At 41.9% G+C, this 23,614-nt stretch overlaps 1 protein-coding gene across 2 annotated transcripts in view; it reads right to left on the bottom strand.

The window, feature by feature from the left end:
* The window catches only part of Galnt7 (polypeptide N-acetylgalactosaminyltransferase 7), a 120,286-nt gene that overhangs the window by 12,655 nt on the left and 84,017 nt on the right, over positions 1 to 23,614 (bottom strand). The window contains exons 3-8 of one of the 2 annotated variants that reach the window (XM_005075156.4): positions 14,165 to 14,331; positions 8,675 to 8,805; positions 8,367 to 8,446; positions 6,202 to 6,384; positions 3,325 to 3,442; positions 1,505 to 1,627 (exon numbers count right to left, since the gene is read on the bottom strand). In XM_005075156.4, the coding sequence (XP_005075213.1) occupies positions 1,505 to 1,627; positions 3,325 to 3,442; positions 6,202 to 6,384; positions 8,367 to 8,446; positions 8,675 to 8,805; positions 14,165 to 14,331 (802 nt within the window). Of the gene's footprint in view, positions 1 to 1,504; positions 1,628 to 3,324; positions 3,443 to 5,880; positions 6,064 to 6,201; positions 6,385 to 8,366; positions 8,447 to 8,674; positions 8,806 to 14,164; positions 14,332 to 23,614 lie in introns of both variants that reach the window. The other variant, XM_005075155.4, reaches the window with a different exon arrangement.

Here is a 23,614-nt window from a genome sequence, read left to right as displayed (position 1 = left end):
ACAGAGAAACGGTGTCTCGTAAAAACCAAAAAAAAAAAAAAAAAAAAAAAACCCAAAACAAAACAAACAAAAAAAAAACAAAAACAAAAAAACCCAAAAAACCTGTAAATGAAGGAAACTAAAAAGACAGTCAGCTGCAGAGACACGCCTCAGGGAGAGAGAGACAGTCAGCTGCAGAGACACGCCTCAGGGAGAGAGAGACAGTCAGCTGCAGAGACACGCCTCAGGGAGAGAACGCACCTGCAAACAACACACTGTTAAGGAGTTAACACCTGCAGTGTAGGAAAAACGCAAGGCAACTCAATAGTAGGGACGCAGATAACCTGATTTTTAAATTGGGCAAATCACCTGACACACGTCTCCAAAGGAGACAAATGGCTGCCAGCACCTGCCAAGATGCTCGGCATCAGTGATCCCGCAGGGAATGCGAGTTAAAACCGTAATGCAGCATCACCTCACATCTGCTGGAGCAGCTACTGTCGAAGAGATAAAAGTGGCTGGGAGGGTATAGATAAAATGGAATCCTTTCAAACAGTTGGTAGGAATACAATTATTACAGTCATATGGAAATCAGTATGGAGGTTCCTCCAATAAAATGAAAAGAGAAGCGGGGCGATGGTGGCATACGTCTTCAATCCCAGCACAAGGAAGGCAGAGGCAGGAGGAGCCCTGTGAGTTCCAGGCCAGCCTTCTACGGAATGAGCTCCAGGACAGCCAGGACTGTCAAAAAACAAACAAAAACAAAAACAAAAAACAAAAAAGAAAGAAAAAAAAAAGAACAATTCTGTGACCTGGCAACTCCAGTCTGTGAATATTCCTTATTCACAATGAGATGCTTGAATTTCTGTGCAGAATTTTCAAGCATTATTCACAATGGCTAATATTTGGAATCAACCTAAGTGTCTGTCAACTGGGATATGGATAAAGAAAATGTGATATGCACAATATAATGCCCAATCTTAAAAAAAGGAAATTCTGTCACTTGCAACAACACACAAGACTCTAAGGTAAGTGAAATAAACTAGGCACAGAAAGAGAAACCTGTGCTCGCTCACAGGTAGGATGGAAAAGAAATCAATGCATAGAAACATAATGAAGTAGTAGGTACCCGAGGCTGGGAAATGGGAAGATGTTTGGACAAAATTTCTAACATAGGATCTCTGTGCATTAGTTACTACAATCAATAAAAAAGCATTGGTTAGTATGATATATAGTATATAAATTAATTGACTTTAACCATTCCACAATGTATGTGTATCAAACATCATTATACATCATAAATACACCACTCTCTTCTTGTCAAAACACACATGAAAAGGAATAGGGCTAAAATGAAGAACATGAAAGAACAGTAAGATGTTTCACGAGTAAGTCTAGCCTTGGCTCACAGCGAAAAGCCTGCATGATTGCTTAAGAGCTTTACCCCGGCCAATGATCAGAGAGTGAAGTGCTACATGAATGTTAGATCTCTTCCTTTCCCCTTTTAGCAGCCACAAAAGCTCACCTTAAGAGTTGGAGAAGACCCCACATAAAGGGGGGGAGGGTTTCCTTGCCAGCCCTCAAGACGGTAGATGTGTCCAACGCGAGAACAAGGGACAAATAATAATTTCCCACCGCACTGCCAGATCTATGAAGAAAAAAAATGTATATTGTGAAAGTGATTAGAAATGCAAAAAATAAATAACCAAAAATTTATTCTGTAAATGTAAATTGTAAATGAGACATAATGGATTCTACGCTAATCGAATTCTAAAACCATCAGTTACTTTAGGAACACACGTAACAGCAAGGAAGGCAGTGGTAATGTATATAACGAGTCACTGTTAATGAGCTGCCTCCTGTGTACTTGTAGATCCAGGAGTCCTTTCTCTATAACCCTTCCAAAGTAACGTAAATCCTTCAATCCTAACATTACCTGTTGTCTCTGGTGCTAATCTGTCTCCCACTTGGGTGATCACTGTAGTGACCTCCTGACTGGCCTCATCACCTTCAACTCCTCCCTACTTAACTCTATCCTTATTTATAGCAAGAGATTACGGCAGCTTCGGGTCATGTTATCCTCTTGCTTAGTGTCTTCGGTGATGGCCACCTGCTTACCAAACAAGGGAGTGGGCAATTTCTTAGCTCAGCGTTGAAGACGCTTTAGTACGGTTTATAGTACCTGCCCACTTTTTCTTAAGTGCCTTTCTTTTTCTTTTCTTTGTTTTTATGCAACTGGAGTTACAGACAGCTGTGAGCTGTCATGTGGGTGCTGGGAACCAAACCCAGGTCCTCTGGAAGAGCAGTCAGTGCTCTTAACCACTGAACCATCGCTCCAGCCCACATGTCTTTCTTAATCATGCTTCTTCATGCTACCCAACTGCTTCTGCATTTGCTCATGCGCCCTTCACACCCACAACCTTGCACCTTCCCTCATCCTACACACTTAAGAGGCCTGCTCGCCTCCATTTACCTCTGCTTATTGTAATCATGCATCTCAATTCCTCCTCCATCATGGCGGCATTTTCTTCAACCTACCAACTGAACGCCTCTGCCTTTTTATATGGGTTTACTACGTTATACATTTACAAATCTCTCTAATCTATAAGTTTATTCAACAGCAGGGATGAGTTGTCCTAGCCTAACCCTCACAATACTTAAATACACTGCATTTAAGGCAAGAGGCAGGGGACCGCTGACAAACTGTTATCTCTCCCCCGTCCGGATCTCTGAAAATGGGACAGGCCCGAGGCAGCGTTGGACCAAGCAGGATACCTCCACTGCCAGCAGGAGGATGTCAGTCACTGTGTGGATGCCCTGTCTTCTATCACCGTGTCCTAAGCAATCGACGATGCCTATGGCAGCAGACAGTCAACATGCAGTCCTTCAAAGGGCTGCTGCAACCCAAGGCTCCAATGACCAGAAAGCCTGGGAGTAGGAGAGAGGCTACTTCCATTTCTGAAGCTTGTTGGTCATGATTCTGGGCTGAGTTCTGTAGACAAGCGATCATTTTACTTTATTATCTTAAGAGATATGCTTTACTGAGACATTCATAATAATTTGGAAATTCATTATATATATTTTCTTGGAAAAAACCTAGCTTTATTTGAAAGTCATAAAAGTTGGATAACTAGTAAGTACACATGAGGCAGGGCATGGTGGTTTTTAAGACACAAAGGACATTTGTGAGCTCAAGGTCTACATATGGAGTTTGAGGACAGCCAGAGCTACACAGACACAGACATAGACCCCACCACTCTCTCCCCCAGCTTCCCCACCACTGGCAACAAACAACTCGCCCCAAAACCTGGTTAGAAAACAGCATCTGTTTGAGTGAAATGTTACCTTGTATGAGATTTCAAAGTTCTCGCCACCCCAAATCTGGAGACCAGGATCATAGAGACCCAGTTCGAAGAAGAACTCTCTCTCAATGGCAAATAATCCACCAGCCATCGCTGGAGACCTGAGAAAAGACACGGATGCAGTAACTATAGAAACAAAGCTCCACTCTCCCTTCACCCACAGACAGACAGCCTTTGGGAACACAGCTCAAGAATGCACAGGACAGACAAGACTGATGGCCAAACATTAAGAAACTGTAAATCCTTCATAAAAGAATGTGGTCTGTGTAAATTTACCAAAACTTCTGAAAAACTTCTTTACACTACGGTGTTGTTTCACCACTAGAGGGCGCCTTGGTTCTTTTGTTGATTTAAGCATTTCTTTGTAATTAAGATAAAAATTTCTCTTTCTCTCCCGAAACACAGAACCATCTGGACATTGTCTATTGATTGCTCCTTCAATGATTTACGAGTCGTTCTGGGACGAGAGAAACTATACACCATGGAAGCAGTCTGCCATCTTTTAATTTTATAGCTCAAGGCCTCGCCAAATAATGGTGTAAATCACCTAAGAACAGCGTGGCTCATCCCGAGTTTGCAAAGGTAGTGCCGGAATGACATAAGAAACAGGGCATGGGGCATCAGCTTTCACTGTGCCAGGGGGTGAGAGTACCAGAGAGCGCCCCATGGACTTCTTGCACAGCTCTTAAGTTCAGGGCATTTTAGGAGAAAGAGAAAAAAAACATCCTGTAACTTTTCCAGCCACTTCCGCTATGGAAGAAATGATGGCAGAATACTTTCACCGAATTCCGGGCAGTCCTTCTTACTACTTAATGTGTTATGATTCTTAAGCATTTGGGAACTCGATACTGCTACAATTCCTTCTTCCTCATTCACACTAACATTTGTCTATCACCGATTCCCACTGATTCCGCCTTGAAAATGTGTGTGTGTGTGGGTGTGTGTGCAATTTGTGTACCACTCACTACAGTATAAATTCCACAAGCACATACTTAACTATTTGTATGTTTAGTTTTGACACGGGGACTCACTATATTGTTTTGCTTGACCAGAAACTTGCTGTGTAGACCCAGCTAACCCTGGCCTAACAAGGGCCCACCTGCCTCTGCTTTCCTGGTGCTGGGATTAACAGCAGGTGTCGCCATGTCAACAAGGGAACATATTTTGAAAAGGTCATTGTCCTCTAAAATAGTGGCTCGTGCAGAGTCAACAGCCAACAAACATATGTTGAACAGATAATGAGTCAGGTTAATATTTTTAGTACAGAAAATCCCACCAAGAGCTGTTCACTTATGCCTTTCTTAAAACACGCTGCCTAAATCACTAAGCTGGTACACTGTGGTTACACTTTCAAGGTCACATTTACTTGGCTGCCATTTAATATTGTCTCGCTATGATTGTACCTTGTTGTTCTAACACATCCCATTCGTCTCCACACATACTTGAAGACGCTGCTTTTACATATTCATAACTTAGCCAACTAAACTGACCCCCTGCAAATTTTCCTAGTTGACTTTTTTAAAACATGCCTTTCTGGAAGGAACGGTTGGACATACAGGAACCCTTGCTTTGTCTCCTAGGTGATCTGTGAGCTTAAGCAGGTCAGCAACAGATTCCTGCATCATCCTGAACCTTAAGTTTTTGAATGAGAATTTGGAAGCTGTCCCGGAAAAGCCTGAAGCCCTGTAATTTCCTCATGTTTGCCATTCAGTGTCCTGATCACAACACGTCCAAATCCACGACAGGAAAGCACTTCACCAAGGTCTGACATGAGCAGTGTGACAGGGAGAAAGAATAAAAGCAGAACCATGGGGCAAAGAAAATAAATAAATAAATAGTAAACATACAATGGACGTGATTACATTGGCATTTCATTTGGGGGTCACTTTTTGAAAGACTGTACACGTTCCAATTAAAAGATAGTACAATCAATCCTTCTATTTGAAGGATCCGCAAGAAGGGACAGAAGCTGATTTGAGGATGGAATTTTCTCCTAATCAAACATTGTTTTGAGAACCAAGCAACAAAGGATTCTACACGTTTTCTCAAGTCGTGTATTAGTATTCATCACATTTCATTGATACAAAATTTGCATCAGAGCTTTAGCATATAAAACAAAAGGGAGAACCTGAAAATCTCTTGCTAGTGTCGTTCACTGCCAAGACTGCACCCAAGACTTCAAGGTGCAAATCACAAGTCCTGAGCTATCAGCAGTCTGCATATTAATGGATAGAATACACTCTGCCGTTTGGTCTCCTCGGCCAGCAGGAAAAGGCTGTTTCCTTCTTTCCTGCTAATGCTTCAAGTTACTAGCGCCTTTCACATCCTTTCCCCAATGAAAGAGCATAATTCACATTAGTGGGGCTTGCATTTAGGGTAAAAGCTGTTACAGGAGCCAATGTGAATTCAAAGCCTTGAAGCTGTCAGGACTGAGGCGACGGCTCCAGTTCTTGCAGCGAGTTTTCAGCGTGGCAAGCGGTTAATAGATTAGCAGCAACCAGAGAAAAGGGAGGAGGTAGGTAAGGGATTTAGTGATTACCGATACGGTTCAGTTTTTGTCTTTCTCAGTCTCTTCTCGCGAGAGGTCAGAGGCACCCGTTTCCAGAGCATACTCCAATCCCATGCACCTCGAGCATACCCATCTTCATCACCGCCCCCTTGGGGTATAATTTCATATGTGTTGCCATTTATGACATCTATAATCGGCACAGTGCAAATGGTTCTGTGTTGTAATGATGACGCAGCAAGATCAAATGGAAACGTATGTATGGACCCACATATTTTTACGAGTTCATAGGGAAAGGAAAAAAAAGGACTCAGGTAAACATTCAACATAAAAAAATAAAGTAATAATCTTTACCGATAAGGTTCAGTTTTATGTTTTCTTTTGGCCTTTTCCTTGTGGTTTAGTGGAATACGTTTCCATAGCATACTCCAGTCCCAGGCCCCTCTGGCAAAACCATCTTCATCCCCACCTTGCTGTGGTTCAATGGAATAATCATTCCCGTTTATGTAATCTATTAGAGGCACAGTACATGTTGCTCTGAAACATTTACAGAAAATGAAAACGCATTTAAGAACCCCACACTGACTAGTACAGCATGCCTAACTTCTGTAGCTGGTTTCACTTTGCATTAGGAAACTATTTTCTAACTGGGGGCATAGAGTAAAATAAGGTCTCGGGAAAGCCAAGGCCCGTGTCAGCATACGGGAAGGGAGTTTATCCGAGCTGTCCAACCTGGGGCCAAGAGCCACGCCACTGAGTTTGCTAAGCGTTTTCTCTCTTCTACTTGGTGTTACTGGCGGCTCTCATAGTAACTCTGCAGCGTTGATGAGATTTTTCTGCCTGTTATTTTCTGTGTCCCCCGCTGAAAATGTCTCTAAGGTTTTGCGTGTGCACACCCATGGACAGCTTCCTTCAACTTTTCGCTGATTCTTTGGAAGCAGTTATTATGAACATGTCCTTCTCTGCTTTCATGTAATTTCCTTCCCTCCTTTAATTACAAAGCAAAACAACTCCCTTAACCAAACTAAAACCTCACCTTCTGTATTTTATTTCATTAAAAAAAAAAAGAAAGCCAAGAAAGATGCTATAGTATCTGTTAAGGAATTTAAGGAATAAACTAAGAATATGGAGGATAGAAGGGAAAAAAAATCCTTGCATTTGGGTTTTGTAAAATGCTAGCACTGAGTAACCAATTGGATGTGGAGCTGCTGTTATGATGACCCAGAACTCTGCTCATCGTAACAGAAAGGGTTGAGAATGGGCCTCCCAAAATGGAGAGCACAGAGAAACAAAAATCTGTGGGAAGTGGATTCTAGAAGAGAGCTTCCTTCTCTCCTGAACATGAGCTCCCAGGAGGGCCACCGTGTGATACACAGAGTCCCCACTGGAACCTTCGGAAGCCTTGATGCTGGGAAGACTTCCACATTGCCCTGGAGACAGTGGCTGGCTACCTGGTTAGTTATCTTTCCTCTCGCCACGTTCTTTTCACAATTTAAAATAAGTGCGAAAATGTAATGGAACACTGAGATCTGTCTAACAGTCTATTAAATATCACATGTGGCAAATTCATTTTTTCTTAGGCTTAGTACTGTTTTTGCAAAGTGTAGCTAATCATCTCTACCTGTTAGGGCTGCTGTGGCGATTAAGCCAGACAGCGCTTTGAGTAGTGTTTATGATGGGCCTTCCCTTTCAATCTGATGAGAAGTCTCCCAATTAATTCTTCCTCTGACCCATGCTTTTTGCCACAAGAATATGCTGCATTCACCTAGACTGTCAACTAGAATTCTGGATAGGAAGTTACAAAAGCTTTTGGAGCTAGGGACTGATGCTGTCTTTTGGTGTTTTAGATATTTCTGTATATTAATGGTGATGGCTGTCTTCCATGGTTGCCTATTTCTTTTTCTTTTTTTTTTCTTTTTTTCTTTTTTTGGTTTTTACGAGACAGGGTTTCTCTGTATTCTTTTGGAGGCTATCGGTCCAGCTCAGCCTCGAACTCACAGAGATCCGCCCGCCTCTGCCTCCCGAGTGCTGGGATTAAAGGCGTGCGCCACCACCACCCGGCGGTTGCCTATTTCTAACTGGAGGTTTTCATAGGAACCGGAAGACTTGAACTTAGTAATAGCGGGCCCTTATCATCTAAATCATTTAATCATGTAATCATTTAATAGGCCATAAGAAGTCTCAAGGTTTAATTTTAAGGCATGCTTCTTCAAATTTTCAGAGCCTTTATTCAGCTTTAAGGGAGGAATTGACACTACTCTTTGAGAAAGTCTCAACAGAATACCAAGACAACTGTGCAAGGGGACACTAGCTTTTCCAAATACAGGCTGGCTACATCTGCATAGCCCAAAGCATCCATCTAGCTCCACCCAGGGGGCAAACAGCTCAAGGAAAACATGTCTCACACAACACCTGGCAAACTAGATGGAATGGGGAATGACAGAGGAGAATAGTGTTTGTCCTTCTAGGACAAGGTTTACTGTTCAACTAGGAAAGAAAAAAAAGCAAGGTGATGTTACCTGTCCTTAGATATGGGAGCTACAAGTGGCGCATACCAGTTAACTGCCACCTCACAGTGGGCATCAAGGTATACCAAAACCTTAAAAAAAAGAGGCAGGTGAAAGAATAGTCCTCACACGTGGTACATCATATATCACACACAGTCCAAAATTACATGCTAATGCAAATTAGCATCTTAGTCAATTTTGCCATATAACTTATCCGTTCAAACCAACATTCTCATTTCATAAAACAGAACCAAAACAGAACTGAAGGATAATTCAAAAACAAAGACGTGCTGGCACCGTAAAGGGTACCCACTTCCTACCTGTCCAAGTTTAGCCTTCTGCGCACCAATGCTTCGAGCTTGAATCAAACCCTCTCTTCTCTCATTTCGAAACACCTTTACGAGGCCATTCCACTGTTTTATGTAGTCATCCAGTTTTCCTTTTAAGTGCTCTGTGAATTAAAAAAAAAAAGCCATAGCCAATATTGTAGACTTTTACATAGGGACTTTTTTTTTCCTCTCTCGAGAAATAAAGATTGGGTACAGACATGCTGTGCAGTCACTAATCTTACATGAATCAGACCAACCATGAACCAGTTACGATGGAAGGTAAGGGCTTCGGGTGCAGGTCAGTGGTAAAACACGCGTGCAGTGTTAATGAGGCCTGGGTTCAGTCCTCTGACATCACACCAAAGGAAGACGGAAGGCAAAATGTGTTACAGGTTAAGATGGAAGTTTAATATATCCACAGAGGATTGGGTAGCATAAAAATTACCAAGCAACCCTGGAAAGATGGAAGGAATATTAAAATTTACAAATGTCAGATGCAAAACTTAAAGAGAAAAAATATACAGCATTTTGCATTTGAAAGAAGTGATTCAGCTGGGTGGTGGTGGCGCACGCCTTTAATCCCAGCACTTGAGAGGCAGAGGCAGGAGGATCTCTGCGAGTTTGAGGACAGCCCTAGTCTACAGAGTGAGTTCCAGGACAGCCAGGGCTACACGGAGAAACCAAACTAACTAACTAACTAACTAACTAACTAACTAAATAAATAAATAAATAAATAAATAAATAAAATAAAAAGAAGGGGTGGTTCTGTTATGACTGCCTGGAGTCTACACGGAGCATAGGCTGTTGAACGCTCTGTTTCTGGGTCACCGTTCTCCCACCAAAATAGGTACTGAAAACTGCAGTCTTGCCGTGACTAAGGCTAGCCACCACGTTGGCCTGCAACAATCACAAGACCCGTTTTCGTCTGTAGCTTAACATTACACGTATGTGTATAATTAAATTACAATTATGATAATTACATACACATATATGTTTGTAATTTAGTAGAGTAAATTCTAGGCTATGAAACCCAGGCACAACTGGCAAAGTTTGCACCTTGGCTTCCCATTGGAAAATAACAGCTTTTGTTTACCACTGTGAGGCCAGGAAATTGGCTCGCCAGCTAGAACAAGCTCCCGATCCTGCTGAGATGCTTCCCAAGGACGCAGAAATTGTCCTAAAAATTGTTAAAAAATCTGGCTCATCAGTACAAAAAAAATGCTGTATTAAGATATGAGCTGGTGGTAAATGAATATGCTAAACCATCTATTTAATAGTTTGCTTGTTTTAGGAGACTTTTAAAACGTTTCTGTTTGTTTCAAGATAGAGGTCATATAGCCAAGGCTGGCCTCAAATTCACTATGTAGCTGAGGCTGGCCCGGAACTATTTTTTTTTCCTTTTTTTGAGACAGGGTTTTTCTGTAAAGCTTGGGTGTCCTGGAACTCGCTTGTAGGTCAGAAGACAGCACCTTATCCCTCAGGACGGGAGTTACAAGTGGCTGGGAGCCATGTGGTTGCCGGGAATCAAGCTGTAACCCTCCGGAAGTACAGCCAGTGCTCATCCCTCCACAGCTCAACTCAAACCCTTGATCCCCCAGCCTCGGCCTCCTAAGCACTGCTAATAGAGATGGGCATCACCACACCAGGGAGTTTATTACCAACAAGATACCCACCCATGTGGGTTTTCAGAATTAAGATGTCACACACACACACACTTTGGCACCAACTTTTAATGAATCTTACACATAAATTTTTCATGCTTAAGTATATTTTCTTGCCAAAATATTTAGTAATTTCCCTTTTTGTGTGTGTGTGGTTTTTTTTTTTTTTTTTTTTTGAGGCAGGGTTTCTCTTTATAGCGCTGGCTGTCCTAGAACTCTATCTGTAGGCCAGACTGATCTCTGCCTCCTGAGTGCTGAGATTTAAGGCATACATTGACACCACCTGGGGATTTTCCCTTTCAAAATCGGTTGTTTTTTTCTTTGTAAAAGAAGTCTTGTCTTTCTTTCAAGGCTTGGTACAGTCCTATGTTACTATTCCCTGCAGTCTTTCGTAATTCCATTAGGGCTGTCTTTGGAACATGTTTCTTAAAAACATAAACTTAAATCCATCTTACTGTACAGAAGTGAGTGACCTGTTCTTTCAAATTTAGACTCTCAATCAAGACAAACGACTTCTTTGAGATCTCACACTGTGCTAGACTGACTGTATTTGGACCTCAAAGCACCCTCTGCCACTTTCTAGGTGAATATTGCCTTTTTACAAACCGGGTAGGCCAGGCTGGGTTTGTAACAGTCCATGGCCCGGGCTCGTGCAGAAAGACCGTGGGTCGCTTGTGAGCAGTAGCCGTAAGTCCACTAGTGTTCCCGTCTGCTGCTTTCTCCAGATGACGCTACTGTGTAGGTGTGTCATGTGAGAAGCAGAGACAGGGATGCCCGGAACCAGATCCAGTGGGATGGGAAACCCTGGGCTGCTGCAGACCCTAGTGTAGGACTGAGAAAACCTTATGGAGACCCTAATGTAGGACCGAGCTGCAGCAGAACTCTAAGGCAGGACAGAGAAAACCCTGGGCTGCTTCAGACCCTTAAGCGGCTGGGGGCTGTTCCATCTGACGCCACTGCTTTAGCCTCCTCCGAAGACACACAGCGTGGGGGAGGAGCCTGATCTTTTAAAGGCCCCAAATCTGGCTAAGAGAGAACACGGTCATTTCCGGATGTCTAATGGTTATGAAGAGTAGTTATGGGGCTGGAGAGAGGGCTCAGCGGTTAAGAACATTGGCTGCTCTTCCAGAGGTCCTGAGTTCAATTCCCAGCAGCCACCAGGTGGCTCACAACCGTATCTGTAATGAGATCTGGTGCCCTCTTCTGAACCGCAAGGCATACACGCAGGCAGAAACTGTATTTATAATAAATACATCTCAAAAAAAAGGAGTAGTAAGATCCTTTAAGGGATTTTGTATTATTTTTGCCTCTAAAATAAAAATCATAACTTCAAGGTTTACTTTTTATTGGGGCAAGATGCAAGCCAAGTTTTTATTCAGGCCTGATTAACCAAATACTACAATTTTCCTGAAGTTAGCAGCAGAAGATCTTAATGTTGTTTTGAGACTGGGAACACTAATTACGGACCTTCTGAACTCCAGTTCCAGGAGAGTTTAAGCTTCCAGCTACTGTGAGGTAAACAGGGCCTGCCTGAGTGTCAGAGTTATGAGACACACTAACAGCTAGAGAAGAGTGAGATCCACAGACACCTCAGGCAGCAGGGTCCCCTTCCGTTTTGGGGCCAAAAAGTTATTTCAGGATGGTAAGTATCTATTCCTTTTATAATGTGGGTTAAATATTAATAATAAAGTTCCCACAATCATTACCAAGGCAGGAGAGTTTAGAAAGTATTTTTGTAGATTGAGATTTTTTTATAGACTTAAAAATTACTGTAGGAGTGTTTGCTTGCCTGTGTGTAAGTTCATGGGTTTCAAGACAGGGTTTCTCTGTGGCTTTGGAGCTTGTCCTGGAAATAGCTTTGTAGACCAGGCTGGTTTCAAACTCACAGAGACCTATCTATCTGCCTGCCTCTGCCTCCTGAGTGCTGGGATTAAAGGCGTGTACCACCACCACCCTGGCAAAAAAGGCATATTTTTGATAAAAGCATTTCTGTCATAGAAAACTGCAGCCAAGGTAAGAAATCTCAGTTCAATATATTTAATTTACTGAAAATTTAAAGCTATACATCTAGAGTGATTAAAAATTATTAATTGAAAGAAGCTATCAGCTGCAAAAAAAGTGAGAGAAGGAAATAAATAATTAATTTTCCTTTTTTTCTAGTGCTAGCAATTGTGAGCACATTAACATTCTGGTCACGTCCTTGAAAAAGCAGCAAAAGTTTGCCCAGACTTGGAGAGTTTTGAATTGCACTCTGGAGGAAGCTCGATTTAGGAAGCTATTCTGAAAGGTATTTTCATGGCGCCCAATGTCCCATCTTCAACCCTAACATCAGATTTGGTGGTCACGCCTTATACAGAAAAATGTGAATCTCGTTTGTCGAATGTTCTTACTGAGTAGTTGAGCTCTTCAGTCAGTTCAAAACACATCAACTGTTTCGTGACAAGCAGAAATAAATAAACATGCAGATTTGCATTGAAGAAGCAACAGGCCATTTTCATTTGCATGTTGACTTAGGATCTGGGCTACGACAAGATCTCCTATTTCTGTAACTAAGACTATGTATTTAGCGGAAAATAACGTACTGAAAGAAATTATTCACAATTAACTTTAACAATAAATTCACTTCTCTCGAAAAACACCACTTGATCACTCTCTTGCTATGCTGAACCAAGATGATGCAACACTTGCCTGTAACCGCTTCCTTTAAAAGCACGAAGAGCTAGCCAGGTGCAGGCTGTGATGACCGTGCTCGGGAGGCGGAGGCATGAAGGTAGGAACAGGAAGGTTATCCTCAGCTACACAGAGAATTCAAGGCTAGCTTGGGGTACAAGGGTCCCCACACGTTCTCTCTTTCTCCTCTTAAAAACATAAAACAAAACAAAACAAAAAAACCTTCATGGGACCAGACCTGTAGACCCAAAGCTGCAGGATCTCCATGACTCAGGGCAATAGCAGGATAACCAAGAGGAGTCCCAGAGAGGTCCCAGCACCAATGGTGTAGCAGACACCAGAAGCCTCTAACCAGACCATTGCAATGAACGTTTGCAAGTAAAGATGAATGGACAAAAGAGTTTCCCATGTGATCCAGCTCTGAATGCAGGAGGCAGCATCCCACCATGTGGGTCCTTGACCGAATAAAAGGAGAAAATGGGCGGAACACCAACATTTATCTCCGTCCTTTTTCTCAAATTCTGATCCAAAATGACCCTGTTCTTAAGGCACCTTCGTCGGGTGCTTTGTCACAGCGACTGGAAAAGTAACTAACACACTCCCATTTTCAGGCCAAATTCAAAATTTGCGTCGTTGTTCAAGGGTAAAATCAAGTCTGACTACTGTAGGTTCATGGGTTTCAGTCTGAGAGCTATGGCTAGAACTTCAGGTGACATTGCAAAATATACATGATCCTGTTTTTCAGTCTTTCAGTGAGTTATCCCTATAGCTCTTTTTTTTTTTTTTTTGTGACATCCAAGTCCCACAGACTTGGTAGAGCATCTGACAATGCGTGAAGAGTCTCAGACTCATGGATTTGGATCTAGCAGTTAATTGCTACCGCTGTGATTGCTGGGAAGTCATGAGGTTTCTCTGAGCCCCCTGTATAAAATAAAGATAATTACAATATTGTAAAAGTTACTGTTAGGACCAAACAAAATGACATACATATATAGTGCTTGGTACAGTGACAATATAGTAACACATCGGTAGATCCCCTTCATTTTTAAAAACTTAATTATTTTGATATAACATGTTAGCAATACTTATAATTGACTTAATTTCTAGCCAGAATTATAGCCAAAGTTGTCAAGTCTATAGCCATTATTACCTTTATTGCTGAAATCATCAATTAGCACAATTTCTGCTAAATACTTCCTTGGTGTCCTTTTGATGACACTGTGCACTGTCCTCATGAGGGTTGACCATCCTTCATTATGGAAGACAATGACGACGCTGGAAGTGAGCAGGTTCTCATCATAATGCCAGTACTTGCATCTGTAAAAAGAAAATTTCATCATATGTATTTAGAGGGACTCTAGAACACTTGGCTTCAAAGTCTCTGTGATTGAATTTTCTGATTGGATTAAATATTATTGGCTCATCTAAGGAAACAGTAGGAAGCGCTCTGGATCTCAGCAGAAACGTAAGATCAGAGAGAGAAGCTGGTGTTTAAAGCTACTCTTAGATACAGCTCCATGGTACCAGCACACTGTGTAATAAGAGAAATAACTTATGAATCAATGCTGAGGATGCTAAAGATATTATTACAGCTGTCAGCTTTTTTTCTACGACACAGATATCACTGTATTTTCCTTTTAGAAACTTGAGCTTTTAGGTGCGAGAGATTTATTCTGTTGTCTAATATGACAATAAAAAATATTCAGAAAAAAATCAAGCAGGCTAACCAGGGACACAGGGGAGTCTTTGGAAAATTTACTAGTAAATGGGTACGGCTCCAACATTGTCTGGACCTACTGCATTTCCAAAGGATCTGGCCTCCAACAGGCACCCACACCGTGTGCCACACATAACACACATAGACACAGACACGCACACTCCTAATTATAATACAATCATTTAAAAACCTTGTAATTAGATAACCAATAGATATCATGTAGCTAAGTAGACTTTGAAAAGCCAACAGTTTTAGGTTGTAAGTTGCTGTGATTTACATGTACTGTCATTAATCTACGGTACAATATGTGCGCTCTTGTGTATTTGCGTGCGGATGTTACGTGCTTTCACCCTTTAGGAGCTGCAACTTATTTCTAGATTAGTCATTCAAAGTCTTTATTTTGATAAGGACTAACTTTAGACTCTCGTCTGTTAATTCTGCAGGAAGTCTAAATTTAGCAGGGGGAATTAAACCCATAATTTGAGAAACAATGACTTTTTTATTAATTACCTCTTTCCATTGAAAAATAAATATGGAGCTTTTCCAGGCTGCATCTGAAAATATTGTTTATTTAAATAATTAAAGGAAGAGAAAATGCTTAGAATCTGCCTAAAATGGAAATTACACCAAATTCTCGAACTATTAGCAATGTAGACATAAAATTCAACAGCATTTAGAAATATCTATTTTCTTTTTGGGGCGGGGGGGGCATTGGGACAGGGTTTCTTTGTACAACCCTGGCTATCCGGGAACTAGGCTGGTCTCAAACTCACAGAGGTCTACCTGCCTCTGCTGGGATTAAAGGAATGTGCCATTTTCAATGAAATGAGAGTTCTAGCCATTAAACTGAACAACAGACTGGGGGGAGTGGCCTTTGACCAAGTCTGTGGTGTCTGTGCAACTTGGGTTGCGTGATACAGAGTTAGCACCCAAGAATGTAAGTGCTACTCCTTCAAATGTATCAGATGCAGAAAAATACCGAACTTAACACCAAAAACTCAATAACGTAACTTCCTTATTACCACTCTCTGGATATGAATTTTATCAGTGTGGGTCCTGGGAAAGAATTAACAATTCTTCATCCACTAAAGGGTGCAGCGTTTAGGTCAAATTCTTTCTTAAGTTCAACCAAAATTACATGAGCCCTATAGTTTTGTTTTGTGGTTTGTAATCTTACCATATTCTAGTTCCCAAATCCCTAGAACTTTCCTCCCTAAATTACTATCAAGGCCAGTGTCTCCCATTCTGGGTTTACACGTAATTGCATTTCCTACATTGACTTAGATGCTGACTCTAGCAGGACCTGATCTCTGGGATGGGTTTATCATCTCTGTGTTGTGTGTAAGCATCCCTCCCAGCTTGCTGTGTTGAAAACTGGCTCAGTATGCTCACTATCTCTTCATCTACTGTCTGCAGAGCTACCGGTAAGATCTTGTATTGTGTTAAAGCTACATGTTGTCTCTGAGTGGTGAGAAATCCATCTCGACTTCACTACAGCACTGCCACTCAAACTGTGCTTCTGATCACAGAGGTCTGAAGACGTTACAAAACTATCCTTCCAAGCTGAGATGACTGGGTATCACGGTCTCCTGGTGAACTGGGTAAGCGTGTGTCTGCTTTCAGACAAAGGTATGAGCTTGAGTTGGCTTCTTTTCACAGACCCATGCTGCCATTTAGTGAAGGTGAGTCTTTGTGTCTAACATCAGTGTCAAGTCTCTAGAACCAAACTTCCTCTCTCTCCCTTTTGGAAAACATTTGCTCCTCAAATCCCTCCCCTTTTCTTCAGTGTCTCTGGTGAGTGATGAGACTTCCACTTGAAGTCATCTGCTAAGTTCCTCAGTATCTGGTCCCGTGTGGACTTTGAAGGCTGGGACTGGATTCCTGACTTAATGGCTGGAAGCGCTGAATGAGGAGCTAGATAAGTTTGATCCCTAGGACCCACGTGCTAGAAGGAGAAAGCCAACTTCTTCAGGCCATTAAACATGCACCTGCACGCGTGCACGCACGCATGCACGCACGTTCGCGCAAACACACACACACACACGCTCACACTCAATTTTATAATATGTAGTTCTTTTCCTACAATGAGGGAAAAAAACATAGTATGTCTATTTTTCCCTCATATTTAAAACCATATACTATGCCCGAATAATTGATTTATTTGCATTTGTATTTCACACAGAATCTCCATTTTAGGGGAGCATTATGTTGGGATACATGTTTAGAGTGTCTGCTTAAAGCAGCCACACCACATGGTTCTGTCTCCTTAGCAATGCCTCAGCAGGAGACCATATAGCATCATCTCTGGGCCAGCAGAATGGACTAGCAGGGAACATTTGTCCCGGCTGGGCCAGCTAGAGTCTTTCATTTTGGACTTTGAGCTCCAGTGACTTTAATTTCTATTTATACTTCCATGGTGAGACAAAGGTTTGACACAGAGAAGCTGTTCTTGGAGAAGTGAAAAATAAGAGTAAGTGCAGATAAGCGTATGAATGCTTAACACACACATGGCTTCACTTTAGTTACCCCCTCCTGGTTCTGAATCTCCAATGACTCTCACATGTCCTGCGTGATCTTGGTTTCCATGAGACAATCCAACAGGACCTCTTGGCCTACCTGTTTTAGATTAGCTAGTTCAAAAGATTTGTTTTGAAGTAACTACCACAACTAACATGTTAACCTTAGTATTTTTTTTTTACTACATTTCAGCTCGTTAGGTATATGTGTTCATAGAATAAAACTTCAGAGAGTTTCACTAGCCAATCAGTAAACTAAGTTTTCTATTTTCTCTTACAATTTGACATTGGAGAGCTTCCTGGTAAAGTTACAGAAAGATGAGCTAGAGATGGCCTCTCCAGGTGGTACCACTTTGTAAGTCCTAAAAACACGTTGTATAGATGAACATTAGCATTAGAGAGTTACATATGTTAACTAAATTAGAAATATTTCAAAGTAGATATCTAATTAGTACATAATTTGAGATTTTAAGAGAAAAAAAAAGCCCTTAAGTTTTGTAGTCTTGTCACCACTAAAACTACCTAAAATCAGATCCTGTGACCAGTGTAGACTGTGAGAATGGTTGCTGTCACCATTTTGAAGGTGCCTTCCTTGGACACAGCAAGGTCTACTGAGCTGACTTTCTGGATGACTCAGGGTCAATCGCTCTCTAAACGACAGCTGGCTGGGCTAGTGATCATTGTGTCTTTGGTTCCCTATTCTAGCCTCCATATAGACTGGCCCTTTCTTAATAATAGAGTATTTCTTTTGACTAGGCACAATGGAATTGAGTTCCAGTTTGATTTTAGTCTAATCATTTTCTCAGACATCCATCCATGAAGAGCTTGTGGCCTTTTCCTTCACTGCTAGACACTAATTACTTTTCCCGAATGTTCTTATTAGTCAGTCCTCCCTTGAAGGGCAAAATCCAGTCTGTAGTAATAGAACTCCCTCGTCCTATTATCTGCAAAATGAAAATTAGAAAAGCTAAGCTCAGTTCTGCCCAAATAGCAATCATTTCATGATTATGACAATTCAATACTCATTTATTTGTTGATTTGATTTCAAAAATGTTTTCAGATCTACTCTTCTTTTCCAGTGTTGCCTGATATCACAGAACACCATCCATTTTTCTCTGCTAATCAGTCAGATATTATTGACAGGGAGAATAATAAATCTTACATTCTTGGGGAGATTGAAAATCAGGTCAATGTACATAGAATTAATGGCTGTGCCTGGGAAAAATGTCAAGTATATCACCTGTCATATGAAAACTAAGTAACGGAGAAAGTACAGTGGCCAACAGTAACTCTTGTTTGAGTCTACTACATGGTACCACAGTTGGAAGGAAGCCAGAGTAAGTATGAAGGTAAAGCCAGTGGGGAGCTTTGGCCCTGCCCCTCAGATCAGCTCTCTCTCAATAAATGACAGTTGTCTGTCGTGAAGGCACGTTCCCCAACTCCAGCAAGATTACGACATCAATTACCAGGACTCAAGTCTTGTTCTGGGGCCGAGTTGGGGTTTGGAGGGTTAGCTCATGTTCAAACCATCACTGGATTAGAGGGGAGGGGGCTGTTTGAGTAAACCAGGTTTCCTAGAACCTTTCCAGGCTGAATGGCAGACTAAGAGCTACAGAAACTACAGTCAAAAACAGCCATAGCCTTCTGCAGCTATACAACCCAGAGCAACAGTCGCCTGTCCAGAGCACTGGGACCTCTGCTGATTGGGACACGGGCCAGCACAACAGCACAGCAAGTACAGAGGATTCCCAGAGCCCGCATGAAGGTGGAAGGAGAGAGACACCCTCACAGCTCCTCTCTTCTCTCCACATGAAGTGCAGCACGCACGCCCATGCCCCCTCTCACACACAGAGCCCCCAATGATAAATACAATGAAAAGCAGAAAAGGTCCTGTATGTGTCCGTTTCCATTCTCTCTGTGAGGCAGTCAGCGTCCTGTCACCCCACAGAGTGATACAGCTGCCCAGTCACTAGTCATGATGCCATCCTTCCGTTCCCTCAGCTCCCCATCCAGAGTCACATTCACGGTAGGGTTAGAATTCACAGCCCCTCAAAAGTCAGATGTGACGTCGTCTTTGGAGAACCCAGCTTGCATTCTCTGCAGCAACCTGGGTCAGGGACCTCCAAGCATGAGAACAGCTCCACCCCAGCCACCCAGCTGGTGCCCCTGCTCTGTTAAAGTGTCCAGCAAGCCAATCAGGAAGAGGAGCTGGGATTCTTGAGGACTGCGCAGGAAGACAGGAGAGACCTGTGCATCTGACTGAGGGCAAGCGTGGTTACCTATGTACGCCTCTCTGTTGATGACGCTGGTGGCATCAGAGACACACAGGCTGGAGGCAAAGGACACTAACTGACTGACGGCACTGCACTGAACACAAGGCAGAAACACAGGTGCCCATGAGGAATTTTAGAGCGTCCATTACCAAGCAGCTGTCCAACAGGCTTGGGGTCTCGGAACTCAGTGGGAAGAGTCTGAGGGTGTTAATAATCTCACAGAGTGGAAAATGTTTGAGCCTGACAGCTGGTGCTTCTCACATCAAGTACACAGCTCATTTGACCCCACACAGGAAATGTGTTTCTAATAGCTTTCACTCTTTCCCGCATATATTATCTCATCCAAGTTTTCTGGTAATCTTGCAAGGTAGTGAGATGCTTTTATCATTCATTTTCTACATACAGGAATTGAGACTACTGGGTTATATGTCCTGCCCGGTCAGTTCATGACAGCAGTGAGTTTAAAAATGAATCCCTTAGTTCTAGCTTTTTAAAGTTCTTTCCCCCAAAACGTAAATTTAATAAGCATCACTCACAAATACAAACTTATAAAGCAAATAGGAAAATGAATCCCATATTTTCACCCACACACAAGGAATGCATAGCTACTAACAAAAATGACTGCATCTGGTGTGGAGAGTTTCTGCCTGGCTTTAAGGGTTGAGGATATTAAAAGTTTTTTTTTCTTAAAAAAACTAATAATGCTGAATTATATTTTTGGGATATCTGCCTTCAAAGTTTTTCTCCTTTCTTTTACTTAAAGAAAAGCATACTCAGGCAGATGCGTCCAGCTAATGATCTGAAATCTCAAACCACAATTAAGAAAAAAGTCTGGCAGTAAGTTCTAGGACAGGACATATGTTCTTGTATATTTCTTCAAAACTCCCTGGGAAAGAAAAAAAAAAGAACATTTCACAGAGCAAGCCATATGTTTATAGCTATGCTGGACTCTCAATCCACGTATGAGCTTACATGTGATAGTCTAATTTTTGTTTTTTGTTTTTTTGGTTTTTTTTGGCTTTTCGAGATAGGGTTTCTCTGTGGCTTTGGAGGCTGTTCTGGAACTAGCTCTTGCAGACCAGGCTGGTCTCGAACTCACAGAGATCTGCCTGCCTCTGTCTCCCGAGTGCTGGGATTAAAGGCGGGCACCACCAACGCCCGGCGATAGTCTAATTTTACAGAGATGCCAGCTTATCAAACACCAATATATTTGGGTTAAAACATCAACCACGAAGAGGAGCTAAGGATGAACACACCTGTGTTCATTATCAATGGTAATAAAGCAGGGTTTGCATCGGTGAGCTAGTTAAGGGCTCGGACAGTACATACAATTCTAGAGCACTGCTCACTAAGAATCCACCACAAATAGTGTGACCCCGAATTCTGCCAAAGGTGCATCTTTACTCTATATCAGTTTGTAAGTTTGACTAGAATTTCCTAGACTTAAACCTGGTTAGGTCTGTGTTTAATGTTCTTGATGTGAAGTCCAGATATGTATTATGTATGTTTGTACGTATGTTTTAACGTGAGGTCTCCTTATGGCAGGTACATACAGCAATGAGCTTCGCTGGGCTATATTTTTATGAAGGCTTCAGCGGTGACAATGGCATTATTATACCAAGTCATTAAGAACAGCTGTGCAGAGAACAGGTCGGGAAGTGAAGTTGGACAGGGACGTGAAGATCGCACTTTGCAAACATTCCTTCAGATGTTTACTGAGTCATCTCCCACTTCCCATTTCCTCACTCTGAGCCATGAGACGCCTTCCTGGTGCTCTAATTACAATAAGGAAACCCCATCCGCCACATGGAGGACCTGCATTTCCAAAAGTGCATTTCGACCCTGTTAATGGCTGAGGAAGACGTAGATGCTTACGGGGTGATATGGGAACTTTAGGTTGGTGTTTGTGGTTAATTTCCCAACACAGAATTGTTAGCTGGCACGCAGTGTAATGTTTAGTTATGGATTCTTACATCATGACTCATACTAATGACCCCAACTGCAAAATGAAGGGGTGCACTACATCAGTTTTCAAAGACTCTATTGCAAAATTTTGGTTACAGATGTTGAGAAGAGCACATAATACACAATGGCTAGCCTTTATTAACTCACAGAACAGTCAGCTTCTGCAGCTAACGAGACTATTTTAACTGCGTTTAGTGACTTATATTCCTAAAAGTACTAGGGTCCAGGTAGTTCACTTAACATGTAGCATAACAGATACATATGGAATATTAAATAAATATTAAAGAAGGGAAAATCTAATAATACTGTTTGAAGAAGTCATGAGTCTACCTCTTTTCTTGCATTGAGTTTTTACACGTTTGTTCCCTACCTCCAGGTCCCCCAAGACCTGGTCATATGTATCCCAGGCTGGTCTTGAACTTCTAATCCTCCGGCCTCTACCACTGGAGTGCTGAGATTAAAGCCTTATGCTACCACACCAGTATTATGTGGCACTAGGGACTGAACTCAGAGCTTATGTCTTGGGAGGTAAGACTCTGCTAAGGGCACTTGGGAGGCAGAGACAGGTGGATCTCTGTGAGTTCGAGACCAGCCTGGTCTACCGAGCCAGGACAGGCTCCAAAACAACACAGAGAAACCCTGTCTGGAAAAAAAAAAGACTCTGCTAAGGTACATCTCTGCTTCTTATCTTTACTTTTCTTTTACATTGCAGGAATTTTGCAGAATGTCCTCTGAAGCCAAGTCACTTTGAGTTGATGCTAGTTATCAAGCAGCTTATTTCATTCATGGGATGCTATACACTGAGACAGTGTGTAAATTCTCACTCTGAAGCAGGCAGGTACCATGAAGGTTCAAGCTGAAGATTTTGGAAAACATTCTAGGTCACTGAAAACCTCACAGGGGACCCAAGGACTTAACGCTCGCCCACATTACGAGTGAACTGCTGTTGCTGCCACATGGAAGAGTAGATCTGGACTTGCGTTTTCTCCTCAAAGTCCCTGAATTTTGAATAGAATTTTAGATAAGCCAATATGTGAAGGAGATTGTTATCAAACAGAAAGGAAGGAAGGAATAAGGGAAAAGGACAAACAAATCCACTTTGTATGATGTAGACGCAACATGGAACCGGAACGCGATGGACAGAGACCCCAGATTTGAAAAATACCACTGAGTCAAAAGATGGCCATCAGTTCTTTGACGTCTACTGAGATAATTAATAATGGGCACAAAGACTGCATCCCAGGCTTGTCCATCACATTTTTTACAGTAGTGAGAAACTAGAAATGGTTCCAAATGTTCCAAAAATAAAGAACCAACAAAATGAATTGTGGCCAACCAGGGAGAGGAATGCCTAGTATGCAGAAAAGAAAATAGTGCTTCAAAGAAAACAAACATTTAAAGAGCTCAAGAAAGTAGACATCAACAAACTAAATAATCCAATTAAAAAAGGGGGTACAGATCTAAAAAGAATTCTCAATAGAGGAATCTCAAATGACTGAGAAACACTTAAAGAAATGTTCAGCATCCTTAGCCATCAAGGAAATGCAAATCAAAATGACTCAGAGATACCATCTAACATCTGCCAGAATGGCTAAGATCAAAAACCCAAGTCACAGCTCATGCTGGAGAGGATGTGGAGTAAGGGGAACATTCTTCCAAAGCTGGTGAGAGTACAAACCTGTACAACCACTTTGGAAATGAATAGGGCATAGTGGTTTTTCAGAAAATTAGGAATCAATTTATTTCAAGATCCAACTATACCACTCCTGGGCATATATCCAAAGGATGTTCCTTTCTACAAGGACATTTGCTCTCTATGTTCATAGCAGCTTTATTCATAATAGTCAGAAACCAGAAACAACCTAGATGTCCCTCAACCGAAGAATGGATAATATGATACACATGGAATATTACTCGGCTGCTAAAAACAATGACATCATGAAATTTGAAGGCAAATGGATGGAACTAGAAAAATATCATTCTAAGTGAGGTAACCCAGACCCAGAAATACAACGGTATGTACTCACTCATAATTGGATATTAGCTATGAAGTAAAGGATAACCGTGTTACAGTCCACAGACCCAGAGAGGCTAAGTAACAAGGAGGGTGTAAGGGGGCTGGGGCAGCA

This window comes from Mesocricetus auratus, unplaced genomic scaffold (assembly GCF_017639785.1).
Source record: "Mesocricetus auratus isolate SY011 unplaced genomic scaffold, BCM_Maur_2.0 Super-Scaffold_6731, whole genome shotgun sequence".
Classification (NCBI taxonomy): domain Eukaryota; kingdom Metazoa; phylum Chordata; class Mammalia; order Rodentia; family Cricetidae; genus Mesocricetus; species Mesocricetus auratus.
The sequence above is the reverse complement of the archived record's forward strand: the minus strand, read 5'-3'. Positions and strand labels throughout refer to the sequence as shown.